The 19,305-nt window shown below is 46.3% G+C and overlaps 1 protein-coding gene across 3 annotated transcripts; it reads right to left on the bottom strand.

Annotated features, from left to right (window-relative positions):
• Positions 1–3,320: 3,320 nt before the first annotated feature.
• Positions 3,321–19,305, bottom strand: olfml2ba (olfactomedin-like 2Ba). Of its 3 annotated transcripts, XM_029708195.1 has the most exons (9): positions 18,860–19,305; positions 17,884–18,147; positions 16,946–17,053; positions 15,705–15,872; positions 6,960–7,344; positions 5,931–6,170; positions 5,055–5,864; positions 4,257–4,433; positions 3,321–4,090 (listed from the first exon to the last, which is right to left on the bottom strand). In XM_029708195.1, exons 1-9 carry the CDS (start codon positions 19,058–19,060, stop codon positions 3,441–3,443), a joined length of 3,003 nt encoding a protein of 1,000 aa, XP_029564055.1. In that variant the 5' UTR covers positions 19,061–19,305; the 3' UTR covers positions 3,321–3,440. The 3 variants fall into 3 exon arrangements, with proteins under 3 accessions (XP_029564055.1, XP_029564054.1, XP_029564056.1); XM_029708194.1 differs by having other exon boundaries at positions 5,055–6,170; positions 18,860–19,304; XM_029708196.1 differs by lacking the exon at positions 15,705–15,872 and having other exon boundaries at positions 5,055–6,170; positions 18,860–19,304.

Raw genomic sequence — 19,305 nt, 5'->3', positions numbered from 1 at the left:
GATATAAGAGGTCATGATTAGTCAGATGAATGTTTATTGATGAAATAGATATACACCTTTATAGAGTTTAATTCAGGAGATGGTAACTCTTTAAACAACCTTTTCCGTGGTGCCCCAAATCTAAATGAGTTAATTGTTAAATGATTCATTTAATCAGGTAACAATTAAACATAGTGGATGAAATAAGTCATCAGATGAATGAATGTAAAGTCACGACATCTATTTACTTTTCAAGTCACTCCAGAAATGTAATTTCTGAGAAATAAGGGTTTAAAATGGGTTATCTTTAGGTTGACCTCTGTGTGTTACAGTAACTCCATGGATTTAAATCAGAGACCAGGAAGATTACAGTGAAATGCTCCTTCTGCACTTTGTAGACTTGTGGGTCTCGAGTCTTGTCTGGTGTGTTTCTGTTTTTAGCTGGTCGTTTTCCATCCTGACAGTTCAGATTAGATTGCTGCTTACATGAGCTAATTATGGGCACTTGGACTTCAACTATACATTAAAACCTACAATGGATTAAAAAAAAATGGTGTAGTTTGACTTCTTTATTGCAGTCTCTACAAACAGTACAATCTGATAGTCTTGTGGAATGCACTTATTATTTTCCTAAGGGAAACTGCTATGTAAAGTATATGTACAGAGATTCAAAGGTACTGTAGATACACAATGAGTGGGTAAAAACATTAAGAACACCTGCTCTTTACCTGACATGGACTGACCAGGTGAAAGCTATGATCCTTTATTGATGTCACCTGTTAAATCCAATTCAATCAGTGTCGATGAAAGGTGGGAGACAGGTTAAAAAAAATAAAAAATTAAATTAAAAGTCTTGAGACAATTGAGACATGGATTGTGTATGTGTGCCATTCAGGGGGTGAATATTTAAATGCCTTTGAATGGGGTATGGTAGTGGGTGCCAGGCACACCGGTTTGAGTGTGTCAAGAACTGCAACGCTGCTGGGTTTTTCACCCTCAACAGTTTCCTGTGTGTATCAAGAATTGTCCACCACCCAAAGGACATCCAGCCAACTTGACACAATTATGGGAAGCATTGGAGTCAACATGGGCCAGTATCCTGGTGGAATGCTTTCAACACCTTGTAGAGTCCCTGCCTGACGAATTAAGGCTGTTCTGAGGGCAAAAGGGATGATGCAACTCAAGATTAGGAAGGTGTTCTTAATGTTTTGTACACTCGGTGCCTTCAAAAAGTTTTCACACCCTTTGACTTTTTCCACATTTTGTTGTTTTTTTCAGATTTTTACAAATGTATTAAAAATTAAAAGCTGTAATGTCAATAAGTATTTCGGGCCTTTGTTAGGGCAAGCCTATATAAGTTTAGGAGTAAACATTTGCTTAACAAATCACATAAATTGCATGGACTCACTCTGTGTACAATAATCTTTGAATGACTACCTCATCTCTGTAGCCCACACATACAATTATCTGTAAGGTCCCTCAGTCCAGCAGCAATTCAACCACAAAGACCAGGGAGGTTTTCCAATTCCTCTCAAAGAAGGGCACCTGTTAGTAGATGCATAAAACAATTAAAAGCAGACATTGAATATCCTTTTGAGCATGGTAAAGTTATTAATTACACTTTGAATGTTGTATCAATACACCCAGGCACTACAAAGATACAGCTTCCTTCCTAACTCAGTTGCCGGAGAGGAAGAAAACCGCTCAGGGATTTCACCATGAGGCCAATGGTGACTTTACAACAGTTCTAGAGTTTAATGGCTGTGATAGGAGAACTGAGGATGGAACAACAACATTGTACTTACTCCACAATACTAACCAAACTGACAGTGAAAAGAAGGAAGTCTACAGAATAAAAATATTCCAAAACATGCATCTTGTTTGTGACAAAGCACTGGAGTAATATTGCAAAGAATTGGTAAAGCAATTAACTTTTTGTCCTGAATATAGAGTATGTTTGGGACAAATCCAACTCATTATGGAGTACCACCCTCCATATTTTCAAGCATAGTGGTGGCTGCATCATGTTATGGGTATGCTTGTAATCGTTAAGGACTGGGGAGTTTTCCAGGATAAAAAATAAACTGAATGGAGCTAAGCACAGGCAAAAACCTAGAGGAAAACCTGGTTCAGTCTGCTTTCCACCAGACACTAGGGAGATTAATTCATCTTTCAGCAGGACAATAACCTAAAACACAAGGTCAAATCTACACTGGAGTTACTAATCAAGAAATCAATTAAATTTCCTTGACTGCCAAGTTATAGTTTTGACTAAAATCATCTTCAAAATCTATGGCAAGACCTGAAAATGGTTGTCTAGCAATAATCAACAACCAATTTGACAGATCTTGAAGAATTTTGAAAATAATAAATGGGCAAATGTTGCACAATCCAGGTGCTTCTACAAAGTATTTGTCACGGATCCCCCCGTACTGCTGCTCATTCTGTTCAGCAGTTCTGGAGGTCTACGTCGTCGGCTTTCTAGGCATCACTGAACTGGATTCATTATCATCAACCACGGACTGTCTTGTCTGATTACACACACCTGGTTCCCATTTCCCCTGATTAGTATGTTATATATGTTCCCTCTGTCTTTGTCGGTCATTGTTCCTATGTCTGTTGGTGGTGTGAGTACCTATGAGTTGGTGCAGCTGTTATGCTGCGTGCTATATGTATTACGGGTATTGTACCGTGTCATTCTACGAGGTTTACCCTCGCTCTTTTGTTTGGGTACAGCCCAGTGTTTTTGTATACGTGTTTGTTTTGGGTGTATTTTAAAACCCCTATTGGGTATTCCTGCGCCTGTCTCCAAATCCTTTATACCAGCGTGACAGTACTGACTCAACAGTGTGAATACTTATGTAAATTAGATATTTCTGTATTTCATTTTCAATAAATTTACAAACATTTCTAAAAACATGTTTTTATTTTGTCAATATCAGGTGTTTTGTGTAGATGGGTAAGAAACCAAATATATTTAATCCATTTTGAATTCAGGCTGTAACACAACATGTGGAATAAGTCAAGGGGTATGAATGCTTTCTGAAGGCTCTGTAGATATAAAAATGAGTATAAAACAAAATATCTAGTGACATTTTAACCCACACTGCTGTTGTCATGGTTGGGAACTAACTGTTTTGGTGAAGTAATGTCTTCATCTATAGCCCAAGTCTTGAGTGCAATGTTGTATTCCTCTATAGTACATTAATTTCTCTCACAATGGTTTATATTACAGTATATACAACATATGTTCTTTAGACTACAGCAAAAAGTTTTGCATATTGTAGCTTCTCTACTGTTTAAACAAATTGTCAGGTCAATTAAAAACAAATCAAACACAGTGACAGAACAGCAAGCTTTATAAAGGCTTTATGAAGGCTGACATGAGTGGCCAGGAGGACTGGTCTACAATCCACTTCAACTCATAGAATCTCTTGCTCTTTTCACTTCTGGTAATTATTTTATACAAAAACAAAGTGACCTTTCCCGGCCTCTTGCAAGGGGTAAACGTAGGCGAAGTCGACGTTGTACGTGACCTGGTGTCCGTTGTCCCAGGCGTACAACTTTCCCTCCTTGGGGTTGTAGTCGATCTGTGTGGTGTAGGTGTAGTTGTTGGTGAAGGGCATTCTGGGAACCATCTGGGTGTTGGTGTGCGTGTCGAAGGCGTACGACAGGTTGGCGTCCTTCTCGTTGTAGCTGTCGACGGCGTACAGGACGCCACACACGATAAAGCAGTTCCCATAGCGGTTCCTCCTGAGGCCTGTCCTCCACGTAGTCTCCCTCTGGGTGCTGAGGTCAGAGGGGTTCAGCCGCGTCAGGACGATCACTTCCTGTAGGAAGCCCTCATCGTCCAGTGCAGGGTAGATGACCCACAGGCCGCTCTCGTCCACTGCGAAGTCGACGTCGGAGTGACCTCGCCATTGCCATGGTGTGGAGACCTCGTGGAACACGGCGTCGTGCAGCGTGGTCCAGGCCGCCACGTAGCGCAGACGCAGGTCGAACTTGATGACGTCACGGGAGAAGGCGCGGTTATAGTAGAAGGCTCCGTCATAGACCACATGTCCCGTTCCGATCCAGTTGTAGGAAAGCTTGTAGGAGTTGGTGAAGCGGCCTTGTGGGGAAAGAAAACAAAGAGAATCAAGATAAATGACACAATCATCTGAAAATGAAAGAATCTGAATCTGGCCTCAGTATAACACCATTATAAAAATCTAATGACAAGTTCCTCTGTGAGGAGGCAAGGAACATGAAGGATTGTGAAAAAATTTGCTAAATACCTGATTTGAAAGTCTCCATGTTGCGAAACTCCAGCAGGTTGTTTCCGTAGTAGTAGTTAGTGACGTAGATCTTGTCGTTGTTGGCCAGAGGATCCTTCATCCAGGCCCCCTCATTCCGGCCGTAGGTGTTATGGAGGACTGGCTCAGAGACGGTGGACAGAGTGTCCTTACACTCTCCTGTGGATACACAGATTGTCAGTTAGAGCAGTGTACCCAATCACAACCCTCTCCTGGGGGACCGCTACCCAGATAGTCCAATCATAACTCTCTCTTAGGGGACTGCTACCCAGACAGTCCAATCACAGCCCTCTCCTGGGAAACCGCTACCCAGATAGTCCAATCATAACTCTCTCCTGGGGGACTGCTACCCAGACAGTCCAATCACAGCCCTCCCCTGGGAAACCGCTACCCAGATAGTCCAATCATAACTCTCTCCTGGGGGACCGCTACCCAGACAGTCCAATCACAACCCTCTCCTGGGGAACCGCTACCCAGACAGTCCAATCACAACCCTCTCCTGGGGGATCGCTACCCAAACAGTCCAATCACAACCCTCTCCTGGGGGATCACTACCCAGACAGCCCAATCATAACTCTCTCCTGGGGGATTGCTACCCAGACAGTCCAATCACAGCCCTCTCCTTGGGGGACCGCTACCCAGATAGTCCAATCATAACTCTCTCCTGTGTTCTAACCCTATACTGATGCACCTGATTAAACTAAATAATCATAAACCCTTAATGAATGACATTAACCTACCCTAGTAGTATTTTAATGTGGAACGATAAGAAGAACCTACCAAGCTTCCTGGTGGATGTTTGTTGCCCTGGTTCCTTTGGGTCCTCAGGGGTCCCTCCCTCCTCCTCCCAGCTGATGCTGTACCTGCGTCTGGCAGGTTGAGGCTGGCCGATGGTGGTGGTGGTGGTGGTAGAGGTGGTGGTGGCTGGTGGTCTAGTGGAGGAGGGGGTGGTCTGCCTCTGTGTTGTGGGAGACAAAGTCAACCTAGAGCTTTCCGTTGGCGATGCGGTAGTCGCTAGCGAGACCGTTGTTGTGGGCATTTTAGGAGTTATTGTCACGGCAGCAGTTGTCGTCTCAACTGTAGTGGTCTTTGTGTTGATGGTCGAAGCCTCTGTAGTTATTGGTAGTCTTTGAGTGTTGAGCTTGTCGACTGTACTAGTGCTTGCAATGGTCTCTGATAGTCTTTTGTTTTTCACTTCCAAGGCCCTTAGTGATTCCAAACCAGTGCTTTCCAAGGCCACGACAGGTGTGTCAGTCGGTCTGACTGTCGTCCGCCTCATGGTCTCCTTGGATACCGGAGCGGTTGTTGTAGTGACTGGTTCCTCGGTGGTCTGAGTGATGCTGGCTGGTTTGACCATCATGGGGATGGGCCTCTCAGTTCCTCTAGTGGTGGTGTGAGCAGTGGTTGAGTTAATATCAGCGTTCCTGGTGGCGGTGACCGTCTGTCCCTCTGCTGTATGTCCTGTGGTGGTTGAGTTAATATCAGCGTTCCTGGTGGCGGTGACCGTCTGGCCCTCTGCTGTATGTCCTGTGGTGGTTGAGTTAATATCAGCGTTCCTGGTGGCGGTGACCGTCTGGCCCTCTGCTGTATGTCCTGTGGTGGTTGAGTTAATATCAGCGTTCCTGGTGGCGGTGACCGTCTGGCCCTCTGCTGTATGTCCTGTGGGGAATGCAGTCGTCTTAGAAGTCACTGTTGCTACAGTGTCGGGTTGCGTTTGGATGGGATGTGTTGATTGGCTGGTCTGCCTGGCCCCTCCCACTTGGTCTCTGCTCTTTGGCCGAGCAGCTCTTGGTCCCGCCTTCTCTTTGGCTCTTTGAGGGGCTCTGTGCTGGATAAGCTGCTCCTCGATGAGGAGGTTGACTGGGCCGTCGCCACTGAAGGTATCATACTCAAAGACTGGTCAGAGAAAATAATACAAACAATAGTTTACACATCAGGTTAAAATGGTCAGTTTAATGTTAAACAGGAGAGATGACGGCCTGTAAGGCGGGCACTTCTGACGGTGACACCAAGACGAGTAATTCCAGCTCTTGAAAGAAATACAAACACTATTAAAAGAGCCAAATGACCCTGACTGCTTGTGATGCTGAGTCTCTGTGGAAATGACCCTGGCTGCTTGTGATGCTGAGGCTCTGTGGAAATGACCCTGGCTGCGTGTGATGCTGAGGCTCTGTGGAAATGACCCTGGCTGCTTGTGATGCTGAGGCTCTGTGGAAATGACCCTGGCTGCTTGTGATGCTGAGCCTCTGTGGAAATGACCCTGGCTGCGTGTGATGCTGAGGCTCTGTGGAAATGACCCTGGCTGCTTGTGATGCTGAGGCTCTGTGGAAATGACCCTGGCTGCTTGTGATGCTGAGCCTCTGTGGAAATGACCCTGACTGCTTGTGATGCTGAGGCTCTGTGGAAATGACCCTGACTGCTTGTGATGCTGAGGCTCTGTGGAAATGAACCTGGCTGCATGTGATGCTGAGGCTCTGTGGAAATTACCCTGGCTGCTTGTGATGCTGAGGCTCTGTGGAAATGACCCTGACTGCTTGTGACTTTACATCAGCTGTTTACAGCTGCTGTTTCAGCATAGCCAGGGACCAGCCATTCTAAATAGCAGTTTGTGGAAAAGACAGAGATAGATATGTTGTCCGTCTGATGAGGTCAATAAGATCTGAGATCTCAAAAGTCAGAACTCACAATTCTCCCCTGGCTCCCCGTCATCAGCCACCATTTGGTCAAACTTGTAGAAGGTCATCCCTCTGATCACCATCCCTTTGGGACCAGTCTTCATCCCCTGGGACACCACCTGGGACACCCCCTGGGACACCCCCTGGGACACCACCTGGGACACCCCCTGGGACACCACCTGGGACACCCCCTGGGACACCCCCTGGGACACCACCTGGGACACCCCCTGGGACACCACCTGGCTCGCTTGGCTGGCCCCATCCTGGGGGGTCACCTCTGGGATCACCTGGGCAGTCACCTGGGGGGTGGGGCTGGGTCCTGGTCCTGAAGCATCTGTCTTAATTAAGGGTCTGGAGGACTCATGGCCTCCATCAAATCTCTCCTCATGCCTCTCCTGTCAAGTGGATGAAACATACCCATTCTTATCAGTTTGAAAAAGAAACTGTCAGAAGTATCCTGATAAACAAGCACAATGATTACACAATACCTGGCAGAAGTATCCTGATAAACAAGCACAATGATTACACAATACCTGGCAGAAGTATCCTGATAAACAAGCACAATGATTACACAATACCTGGCAGAAGTATCCTGATAAACAAGCACAATGATTACACAATACCTGGCAGAAGTATCCTGATAAACAAGCACAATGATTACACAATACCTGGCAGAAGTATCCTGATAAACAAGCACAATGATTACACAATACCTGGCAGAAGACAGACATTACAAATTGAGTTCTGTCCTGGATTTGTTTTGTTATTCTCGTTCCCCTCAAGTTGTGCCATTATTGTCAGAGTATGTTTTGATAAGTGAAAACAAGAAACATTTGAAAGGAACTGAACATACTCTTGAGACAACATATCAATATATTGAATCATTTGAACGTAGTGTCCAGGTCCGCCCGTCCCCGCTGGACCGTTTCCCTGGCTGCATCCCAAATGGCACCCTATTCCCGATATAGTGCACTACTTTTGGGGCGGCTGGTAGCCTAGTGGTTAGAGCGTTGGGCCAGTAACCGAAAGGTTGCAAGATTGAATCTCCGAGCTGACCAGGTAAACATCTGTCGTTCTGCCCCTGAACAAGCCAGTTAACCCACTGTTCCTAGGCCATCATTAAAAATAAGAATGTTACTTGCCTAGTAAAATAAACATTTTAAAATACTTTTGACAAGGGCTCTAACAGGGCTCTTAATAGGGCTTTAACAGGGCTCTAACAGGGCTCTTAATAGGGCTTTAACAGGGCTCTAACAGGGCTCTAATAGGGCTTTAACAGGGCTCTAACAGGGCTCTTAATAGGGCTTTAACAGGGCTCTAACAGGGCTCTTAATAGGGCTTTAACAGGGCTCTAACAGGGCTCTAATAGGGCTTTAACAGGGCTCTAACAGGGCTCTAACAGGGCTCTAATAGGGCTCTAACAGGGCTCTAACAGGACTCTAATAGGGCTCTAATAGGGCTCTAACAGGGCTCACTACTCTAATTAAAAGTAGTGCCCTATAAAGAGGTTAGCGTTAGCCTGCCTGGATGCCTCTGTAATATCCACATCCACTAGCCTGGCTGGATGCCTCTGTAATATCCACATCCACTAGCCTGGCTGGATGCTTCTGTAATATCCACATCCACTAGCCTGGCTGGATGCCTCTGTAATATCCACATCCACTAGCCTGGCTGGATGCTTCTGTAATATCCACATCCACTAGCCTGCCTGGATGCCTCTGTAATATCCACATCCACTAGCCTGGCTGGATGCCTCTGTAATATCCACATCCACTAGCCTGGCTGGATGCCTCTGTAATATCCACATCCACTAGCCTGGCTGGATGCCTCTGTAATATCCACATCCACTAGCCTGGCTGGATGCCTCTGTAATATCCACATCCACTAGCCTGGCTGGAGGCTTCTGTAATATCCACATCCACTAGCCTGGCTGGATGCCTCTGTAATATCCACATCCACTAGCCTGGCTGGATGCCTCTGTAATATCCACATCCACTAGCCTGGCTGGATGCTTCTGTAATATCCACATCCACTAGCCTGGCTGGATGCCTCTGTAATATCCACATCCACTAGCCTGGCTGGATGCCTCTGTAATATCCACATCCACTAGCCTGGCTGGATGCCTCTGTAATATCCACATCCACTCCTATACCGGATGAATAATCCACTGGACCTGCCAAGCCACAAATGACCGCGGTTATTATCTGAAATGTATGACGTGCCGTTATATTAAAGTCTCTATTAAAGGAGGACTGAGTGTTCCTGGTTATAAGGAGGACTGAGTGTTCCTGGTAGTAAGGAGGACTGAGTGTTCCTGGTAGTAAGGAGGACTGAATGTTCCTGGCAGTAAGGAGGACTGAGTGTTCCTGGTAGTAAGGAGGACTGAGTGTTCCTGGTAATAAGGATGACTGAGTGTTCCTGGTAATAAGGATGACTGAGTGTTCCTGGTAATAAGGATGACTGAGTGTTCCTGGTAATAAGGATGACTGAGTGTTCCTGGTAATAAGGATGACTGAGTGTTCCTGGTAATAAGGAGGACTGAGTGTTCCTGGTAATAAGGATGACTGAGTGTTCCTGGTAGTAAGGAGGACTGAATGTTCCTGGCAGTAAGGAGGACTGAATGTTCCTGGTAGTAAGGAGGACTGAGTGTTCCTGGTAGTAAGGAGGACTGAGTGTTCCTGGTAATAAGGAGGACTGAGTGTTCCTGGTAATAAGGAGGACTGAGTGTTCCTGGTAGTAAGGAGAACTGAGTGTTCCTGGTAGTAAGGAGGACTAAGGAGGTGATGGGACTGTTTGATGAAAATAAAAGTCATATTTTGAATTATAAATGTGTTTTTGTCAGGAAATTGTGTTAAAGGTTGAATGCAGACATTTTTTTTATTTCTCCATATCAAATCATTGCTGGTTAACAATTAAGTACCTTACTCAATTAAAATGGTAAACAATAAACAGAAATAGCTTCTTAACAGAGCAATTTCTCAAGAAAGAATTTACCTGGGAAAGGGAAAACTGAAGAAGAAAAAATCTCTTATTGGCAGAGGTTTGGAACTCTCATTCTTATTGGTCTATTAACGAAAAACAGGCTGACATTTCAGGCAGTCTTTTCAGAGAGGGGGGATTATCATTATTTTCACAATTTCACTGTAAGATTCCAACCTCGGTGTGGAAATAGATATAAAATACAGGAATATCACATTTTTGACTGACTGGACCTTTAATACAGCCTGTTAGTGTCATACATTGGCCAAAGCATGACTGCACCAAAGCATGACCGCACCAATCAGCACCATGTGGAATCAATGATTACTGGTGTTCTGTAAGCAATGGTCACATGACTGTTTTCATCTTCCTCTCTGCTTCATTCCATAGCTAGATATGTCCAAGAGTGATAAGTATAATTGTTGTCTTTACTACTGTCTTTTTGCTAGCTAGGGCCATCTATATTAAGTGTTGTCTGTCTTCCCAGCAGCCTACTTGGTGTGTGAACTGCTGACTGTCTTCCCAGCAGCCTACTTGGCGTGTGAAGTGCTGCCTATCTTCCCAGGAGCCTACTTGGTGTGTGAACTGCTGACTGTCTTCCCAGAAGCCTACTTGGTGTGTGAACTGCTGACTGTCTTCCCAGCAGCCTACTTGGTGTGTGAACTGCTGCCTGTCTTCCCAGTAGCCTACTTGGTGTGTGAACTGCTGCCTGCTCATAACTTGCAGATGATTGTTGACACATCAACCAGGATTAAGGGGCAGGACAATTTGGGGCTATTGTCATTTTGGTAATCGCTGCCTGTATTGGAGGGGAGTGGTTTCTCCTCTCTTAGGCAATCAGCAATTAGTACAAGGAGGTGGGCTCTTCACCTCTGCTAGGCAATCAGCAATTAGTACAAGGAGGTGGGCTCTTCACCTCTGCTAGGCAACTAGCAATTAGTGTTAGTACTTCAGTCTCCCCTGGTTTTTCAGCGGGAGCTATAAGTGGCGGTCTTGTCTGCAAAAGTAAGACCGTCGCCGAAACAAAGATGGTTATGCCGCGTTGTTCTGCGGAGTTGTTCGAGGAAGGAACTAGAGGAAGGCTCCAGTCTCTCACTTGAGTATCTTACCTAGTTATTTTGTGTTTTCTATACCTGTTCACTCCTCTTCCTGTAGGCTTTACAGATGCTGCAACTCTTATAATTGTGTGAACCCTGAGAGCACAACCCATGTGGAAATCCTGGTTTCTGGCAGCGTTTGGAACTGCCAATCTGCGGTCAAGAGTTCCTCTCAGCCTATTCTGCCCTTCAGTCCTTTGACCTTTTGTCCCTGACGGAGACATGGATCAACCTCAGAGAACACTGCTACTTCAGCTGCTCTCTCTTCATCTGACTACGTTTCCTCTCCTAGTCCGAGAGCATCTGGTCGTCACGGCTGCGGCACAGGGCTACTCATTTCTCCTAACTGGAGATTTAATTTTTTCTCACCTGTCCAGCTCCTCATTTGAATTCCATGCTGTCACTGTCACTTGTTAACTCAAGCGTTACATTGTTGTCTTCTATCGCCCACCAGGTGCCTTTGAAGAGTTCCTCAATGAGCTTGACACCTTGAATGAGCTCATTTCCTGACGACGGCTCACCCCTATTCGTACTTGGCCACTTTAACCTCTCGACGTCTGTCTTCTATTAATTTCTTTCAAACTCTCTTTCCCTTCCTCGCCTCTTTTGACCTCACCCTTTCCCAGTCCCCTCCCTCTCACAAAGCAGGCAATTCGCTTGACCTCATCTTTACTAGAGGCTGTTCTCCTACTAATCTCACTGTAACCCCCCTAAAGGTCTCTGTTCTCCTACTAATCTCACTGTAACCCCCCTAAAGGTCTCTGTTCTCCTACTAATCTCACTGCAGCCTCCCTCCAGGTCTCTGTTCTCCTACTTATCTCACTGCAGCCGCCCTCCAGGTCTCTGTTCTCCTACTAATCTCACTGCAGCCACCCTCCAGGTCTCTGTTCTCCTACTAATCTCACTGCAGCCACCCTCCAGGTCTCTGTTCTCCTACTAATCTCACTGTAACCCCCCTCCAGGTCTCTGTTCTCCTACTAATCTCACTGCAGCCGCCCTCCAGGTCTCTGTTCTCCTACTAATCTCACTGTAACCCCCCTCCAGGTCTCTGTTCTCCTACTAATCTCACTGCAGCCACCCTCCAGGTCTCTGTTCTCCTACTAATCTCACTGCAGCCACCCTCCAGGTCTCTGTTCTCCTACTAATCTCACTGTAGCCCCCCTCCAGGTCTCTGTTCTCCTACTAATCTCACTGCAGCCTCCCTCCAGGTCTCTGTTCTCCTACTAATCTCACTGTAACCCCCCTCCAGGTCTCTGTTCTCCTACTAATCTCACTGCGACCACCCTCCAGGTCTCTGTTCTCCTACTAATCTCACTGCGGCCACCCTCCAGGTCTCTGTTCTCCTACTAATCTCACTGCGGCCACCCTCCAGGTCTCTGTTCTCCTACTAATCTCACTGCAGCCACCCTCCAGGTCTCTGATCTCCTACTAATCTCACTGCAGCCACCCTCCAGGTCTCTGTTCTCCTACTAATCTCACTGTAACCCCCCTCCAGGTCTCTGTTCTCCTACTAATCTCACTGTAACCCCCCTCCAGGTCTCTGTTCTCCTACTAATCTCACTGTAACCCCCCTCCAGGTCTCTGTTCTCCTACTAATCTCACTGTAACCCCCCTCCAGGTCTCTGTTCTCCTACTAATCTCACTGTAACCCCCTCCAGGTCTCTGTTCTCCTACTAATCTCACTGCGGCCACCCTCCAGGTCTGTTCTCCTACTAATCTCACTGCGGCCACCCTCCAGGTCTCCTCTCTCTCCCTTCTGATAAATCCTTCTCCCTCCTGATTACGCCTCTTCAAACCTACTCTCCTCCTGCTCCGTGGCTGAGTTACTCATTGCGAGCTCAGAACAGGGCTGCGGGCAGTTGAGCAAAAATTGAGGAAAACAAAACTTTTGGAGGACCTATCATCACTCCCTTCTCATCTGCTGCTAAAGCCACTTTCTATCACATTACATTTGAAACTTCTGCCTCTAACTCTAGGAAACTCTTTAACACCTTCTCCTCCCTCCTCCACCCCTTCCTCCTCCCTCTCTGCGGGCGACTTTGTCAACCACTTTGAAAAGAAGGTTGACGACATCCGCTTTTCATTCACTCAGCCTATTGAGTCCACTGGTCTCACTCACACAGAACTACCTTACGCCTAGACCTCTTTCTCCCCTCTCGCCAGATTAAATCCTGCGACTAGTGAGATCTGGCCACCCAACAACCTGCCCACTCGACCCCCATCCCTTCCTCCATTATCCAGACCATCTCTGGAGACCTCCCATTCCTCACTTCCCTCATCAACTCATCCCTGACCACTGGCTGCGCCCCCTCTTACTTTGAAATGTCCCGAGTCGCTTCCCTCCTTAAGAAACTAACACTCGACTCATCTGATGTCAAAAACTATAGACCTGTATCCCTTCTTTTCTTTCCAAAACCCTTGAGTGTTCTGTCTCTGATCAACTCTCTCGTTATCTCTATCAGAACGATCTTCCAGACCCGAACCAGCCAGGCTACAAGATGGGTCACTCAACCGAGACTGCTCTTCTCTGTGTCACGGAGGCTCTCCACACTGCCAAAGCTAACTCTCTCTCCTCTGTTCTCATCCTACTAGATCTATCTGCTGCCTTCGACTCTTTTAACCATCAGATCCTCCTCTCCACCCTCTCAGGGCTGGGCATCTCAAACTCTGCACACTCTTAGATTGCAACCTACCTGCCAGGCCGCTCCTACCAGGTGACGTAGAGAGGATATGTCTGCACTACATACACTCACTACTGGTGTCCCCCAGGGCTCGGTTCTTGGCCCTCTCTTTTTCTCTCTATACACCAAGTCACTCGTCTCCATCATATCCTCACATGGTTTCTCCTAGTATTGCTATGTGGGTGACACTCAACATTTTTATCCTTTCCCTCTTCTGACACCCAGGTGACGACATGCATCTCTGCGTGCCTGGCAGATATCTCAGCTTGGATGTCGGCCCACCTCAAGCTCAACCTCGACAAGACAGAGCTGCTCTTCCTCCCGGGGAAGGCCTGCCCGCTCAGACGATTGATAACTCAACAGTGTCACCCTCCCAGAGTGCAAATAACCTTGGCGTGACCCTGGACTAGACCCTGTCGTTCTCGGCACAGGTCCTAATCCAGGGACTTATCTCCCGTCTTGACTACTGCAACTCGCTGTTGGCTGGGCTCCCCGCTTGTGCCATCAAACCCTTGCAACTTATCCAGAATGCTGCAGCCCGCCTATTTTCAATCTTCCCAAGTTCTCCCATCCTACTCCTCCGCACTCTCTACTGGCTTCCAGTCGGAACTTGTATTCACTATGGTGCTTCCTTACGGAGCAGCAAGAGAGACTGCCCCTCCCTGCCCTCAGGCTATGCTCAAACCCTACACCCCAACCCGAGCACTATGTTCTGCCACCTCTGGTCTCTTGGCCCTCCCACCCCTACGGGAGGGCAGCTCCTGCTCAGCCCAGTCCAAGCTCTTCTCTGTCCTGGCACCCCAATGGTGGAACCAGCTTACCCCTACAGCTAGGACCGTGCCCATCTTCCAAATGCACCTAAACCCTACCTCTTCAAAGAATATACATTTCAAGGAGCGGGACACTAATCCGGACGATTATAATAAATCCCGCTATGCCCTCAGATGAACCATCAAACAGGCAAAACGTCAATACAGGAATAAGATTGAATCCTACTACACCGGCTCTGATGCTCATCGGATATGGCAGGGCTTGCAAACTATTACGGACTATAAAGGGAAACCCAGCCGTGAGCTTCCCACTAACGCGAGCCTACCAGACGAGCGAAATGCCTTTTATGCTCGCTTCGAGGCAAGCAACACTGAAGCATGCATGAGAGCACCAGCTATTCTGGACAACTGTGTGATCAAGCTCTCCATAGCTGATGTGAGCAAGACCTTCAAACAGGTCAACATTCACAAGGCCAGACGGATTACCAGGGCGTGTACTGAGAGTTGTGAAGAGGGCACGACAGCACCTTTTCCTCCTCAGAAGACTTGGCATGGGTCCCCAGATCCTCAAAGGTTCTACAGCTGCACCATCGAGAGCATCCTGACCGGTTACAACACCGCCTGGCATGACAACTGCTCTGCATCCGACCGTAAGTCACTACAGAGGGTAATGCGTACTGCCCAGTACATCACTGGGGTCAAGCTTCCTGCCATCCAGGACCTCAATACCAGGCGGTGTCAGAGGGAGGCCATAGAAATGGTCACAGACTCTAGTCACCCAAGTCATAGACTGTTCTCTCTGCTACCACACGGCAAGTGGTACCAGAGCGCCAAGTCTAGGTCCAAAAGACTCCTTAACAGCTTCTACCCTCAAACCATAAGACTGCTGAACAATTAATCAAATAGCCACCTGGACTATTTACATTGACCCCGATCACTGCCCTGGGGAATTGGGATCTTTTTTTTAGAACAGAGGAAAGAGTTTCTCCTATTGGCCCTCCAACACCACTTCCAACAGCATTTGGTCTCCCATTCAGGGACCGACCCTGCTTAGCTTCAGAGGCAAGCCAGCGGTGGGATGCAGGGTGGTATGCTGCTGGCATGAAGAAAGTAATCGATGTGGATACAATGGGATCCCAATGTGTTTATTTTTTATTTTTTGTAAAGCCACTCGAGAGCATTGGTGCAGCGGTGCTACCAAACCTGATGACCCCCAGATCCTACCCACCTCTTTATTCTGATAGGCTGTAGCCACATCACTCAGCCTCTTCTTCTCCTGCCTCAGGGGGAGCGAGGGGGGTGGTGTCTCCTTCTCCTGCTGTGGCTGGATAGAGGGTCTCTTCTCTTGGCCTGGACCAGCCTCATCCTGGCTGTGGTTCTGAGAGACTGCTTGGTTCTAGTTGGACACATATAGGATGTTTTCTTATGGTAAAATAATGATGAAAATGTTTGTCAGTTCTTTATAATAGACTGTATCTCATTCACAAGCAGCTACATTTAATTAATATCAGGCACTCAATAAGTGAGCATGTTCTCTGAGAAAGGGTACCTTGACCAAAGAAGGGTGTTTTTCAAGACATAAAATGTTTAACTCACAATTAATATTTTATTTATTTTTTATTTCACCTTTATTTAACCAGGTAGGCTAGTTGAGAACAAGTTCTCATTTGCAACTGCGACCTGACCAAGATAAAGCAAAGCAGTTCGACACATACAACAACACAGAGTTACACATGGAATAAACAAAACATACAGTAGAAACATCTATATACAGCGTGTGCAAATGAGGTAGGATAAGAGAGGTAAGGCAATAAATAGGCCATGGTGGCAAAGTAATTACAATATAGCAATTAACACTGGAATGGTAGATGTGCAGAAGATGAATGTACAAGTTGAGATACTGGGGTGCAAAGGTGCAAAATAAATACAGTATGGGGATGAGGTAGATGGGTGTGCTGTTTACAGATGGGCTATGCACAGGTGCAGTGATCTGTGAGCTGCTCTGACAGCTGGTGCTTAAAGCTAGTGAGGGAGATATGAGTCTCCATTTAAAAAAGTTATGCTTCAGGCATAATTAATTTCTAATTTCCATAATTTAAATGGAGTGTGTTGGACACAACCTCAAGGTCCATAAAGGTCAGTCGCCTGTGGCATGCATCAGAACCACTAATAAAGCAGAGTGATGGCTCCTGGGAGACCCGTTCTATTCTAAGTGATTGGTTTCCTTCCATTCAGCTGGCCCGTCTGGTTGTCCTAATCTACAACATACAGTATACACCCAGTCTACTTACTGTTTCATATGGAGTTCTGTTTTCATTCAGTGTGTGGGCGTACTGCTGTGTTCACCACATCTCAGATTCACTTCACTCCCTTTGTCCAAATACTGTATGTGCCCGTCAGCCCATGATGTATATAGCCTACTCTTTACAGGTGAGATAGGGTTGTCTTCCTCGGTGATGGAGGACTTACCTTTTCAATGTTTTCCACACGGTCCAGGAGCTTAGTGGTGACGGAGTGGAGCTTCAGGAGATCCAGGCCATAGAAGGATCCCTCCAGCAATTCAGTAATCACTGAGAGCTAGAACGGATTAAGTCATTTCCATCAGACGGGTTGCTCTCATTCTGAGCACAGCACAGACATGCCATAATCAAACTATTTCCCATAGCCCATCCATAGGGATTACTCTCTCAGCACAGACATGCTATAAAACTCCATAGCCCATCCATAGGGATTACTCTCTCAGCACAGACATGCTATAAAACTCCATAGCCCATCCATAGGGATTACTCTCTCAGCACAGACATGCTATAAAACTCCATAGCCCATCCATAGGGATTACTCTCTCAGCACAGACATGCTATAAAACTCCATAGCCCATCCATAGGGATTACTCTCTCAGCACAGACATGCCATAAAACTCCATAGCCCATCCATAGGGATTACTCTCTCAGCACAGACATGCTATAAAACTCCATAGCCCATCCATAGGGATTACTCTCTCAGCACAGACATGCTATAAAACTCCATAGCCCATCCATAGGGATTACTCTCTCAGCACAGACATGCTATAAAACTCCATAGCCCATCCATAGGGATTACTCTCTCAGCACAGACATGCTATAAAACTCCATAGCCCATCCATAGGGATTACTCTCTCAGCACAGACATGCTATAAAACTCCATAGCCCATCCATAGGGATTACTCTCTCAGCACAGACATGCTATAAAACTCCATCCATGTGTATAAAATTTGAAATTGAACATCCAAATCCTCAAATGAATCCTAAAAGGTATCAGAAGATAGAAGCTGCAGTGACACTGATAGCCCCTCGTCAACTTGACCCTGATGAGAAGGACACAGACAGAGTCATCATTTGATATATGATGGAGTAGATCCAGGCTATCACCTTGATGTTATCCTTCCCAGCTTCCCGTAGCTGCTTCAACCTGAAGTCCCCCTCGCAGGGGTTGACCGCCGACGGAGGAGCGATGCAGGCGCACTTGCACTCTGGCCCCGAGGTGATCGTCTCTACGCTGTAGTAGTCCTGCGCCGTGTCGCTGCCTTCTTCTATCCGCCTGCAGGCGCTCCTGCTCAGGGGTCTGACAACACATTTACAGCGACAGTCAGAGCCTTCCGAGAGGGCTTTCACTTTGTCATAATCACCCAGCAGCTACAAAGAGAAGAGGACGGACGCATTTTCCACCACGTATTACCACAACACATTTTACTTGATACAAATGCATTTTGACCATATGTTCAGTATTGGCATGCTTTCAGTATAGGACTTTTCAGTGTAGGAATGCTTTCAATATGGCCCTGTTTTTAGTGTAGGCATGTTTTCCATATTGGCATGCTTTCCATATTGGCATGTTTTCAGTATAGGCATGTTTTCAGTATTAGCATGCTTTCAGTATAGGCATGTTTTCAGTATTGGCATGTTTTCAGTATAGGTATGTTTTCAGTATTGGCATGCTTTCCATATTGGCATGTTTTCAGTATTAGCATGCTTTCAGTATAGGCATGTTTTCAGTATTAGCATGCTTTCAGTATAGGCATGCTTTCAGTATAGGCATGTTTCCACTATAGGCATGTTTTCAGTATTGGCATGTTTTCAGTATTAGCATGCTTTCAGTATAGGCATGTTTTCAGTATTGGCATGTTTTCAGTATTGGCATGTTTTCAGTATAGGCATGTTTCCACTATAGGCATGTTTCCACTATAGGCATGTTTTCAGTATTGGCATGTTTTCAGTATTGGCATGCGTTCAGCACCACCATAAATTAAAATACTGAATCAATATTGACTAATGCAAATAACAGATCTGTTGACATGAACAACTCTTCCAGTTGATGATAGGCTAGGTGATGTCACCATGGACCTACCTGGGTCAGAATGTTATGATGCGTGTCCATCTCTTCCTGTAGCGTGTCATTCTGATCTCCAAGGTCCTCTTTGTGTTCGGGTTTAATCCCAGGATTAGTGTCCGCAGGTATGGCCGTTCCCGCACACTCCTTTGGGGCAGCTGAACACAACGCAAAAAACGCGCACCATATTACGCACAGGAAAGTACTTTTACACATCATGTAGGCTAAGGCCCAGAAGAAAAAACCTGCATAAAAAAAAAATGCCTATCACTAAATTTGAGATTATATTTTCATTTAATCCTAGATGAAATGCATCTTTCTATTTCATCAGCAAATCGCCTTTTCCTGCTTGGTAAGTGAAAAGCAAGTGTTTTATGGTCCTCTGTGTGTAAGTGCATCTGCTGGGAGTGACTGCGGGGGATGAGAGGGACTGGGCGCAGTGCGCTGGAGTCCTAGGACGGACG

The sequence above is a fragment of the Salmo trutta genome, chromosome 22 (genome assembly GCF_901001165.1).
Source record: "Salmo trutta chromosome 22, fSalTru1.1, whole genome shotgun sequence".
NCBI lineage: Eukaryota > Metazoa > Chordata > Actinopteri > Salmoniformes > Salmonidae > Salmo > Salmo trutta.
The sequence above is the reverse complement of the archived record's forward strand: the minus strand, read 5'-3'. Positions and strand labels throughout refer to the sequence as shown.

Coding starts and splice junctions, on each gene's coding strand:
- olfml2ba (XM_029708194.1), bottom strand. CDS start 19,060: ATGATGTGTAAAAGTACTTTCCTGTGCGTAATATGGTGCGCGTTTTTT. Junction 18,148..18,859: donor ATCATAACATTCTGACCCAG/GTAGGTCCATGG, acceptor TTCTCTTTGTAG/CTGCTGGGTGATTATGACAA. Junction 7,345..15,704: donor CAGCCTATCAGAATAAAGAG/GTGGGTAGGATC, acceptor TCCACTTGACAG/GAGAGGCATGAGGAGAGATT.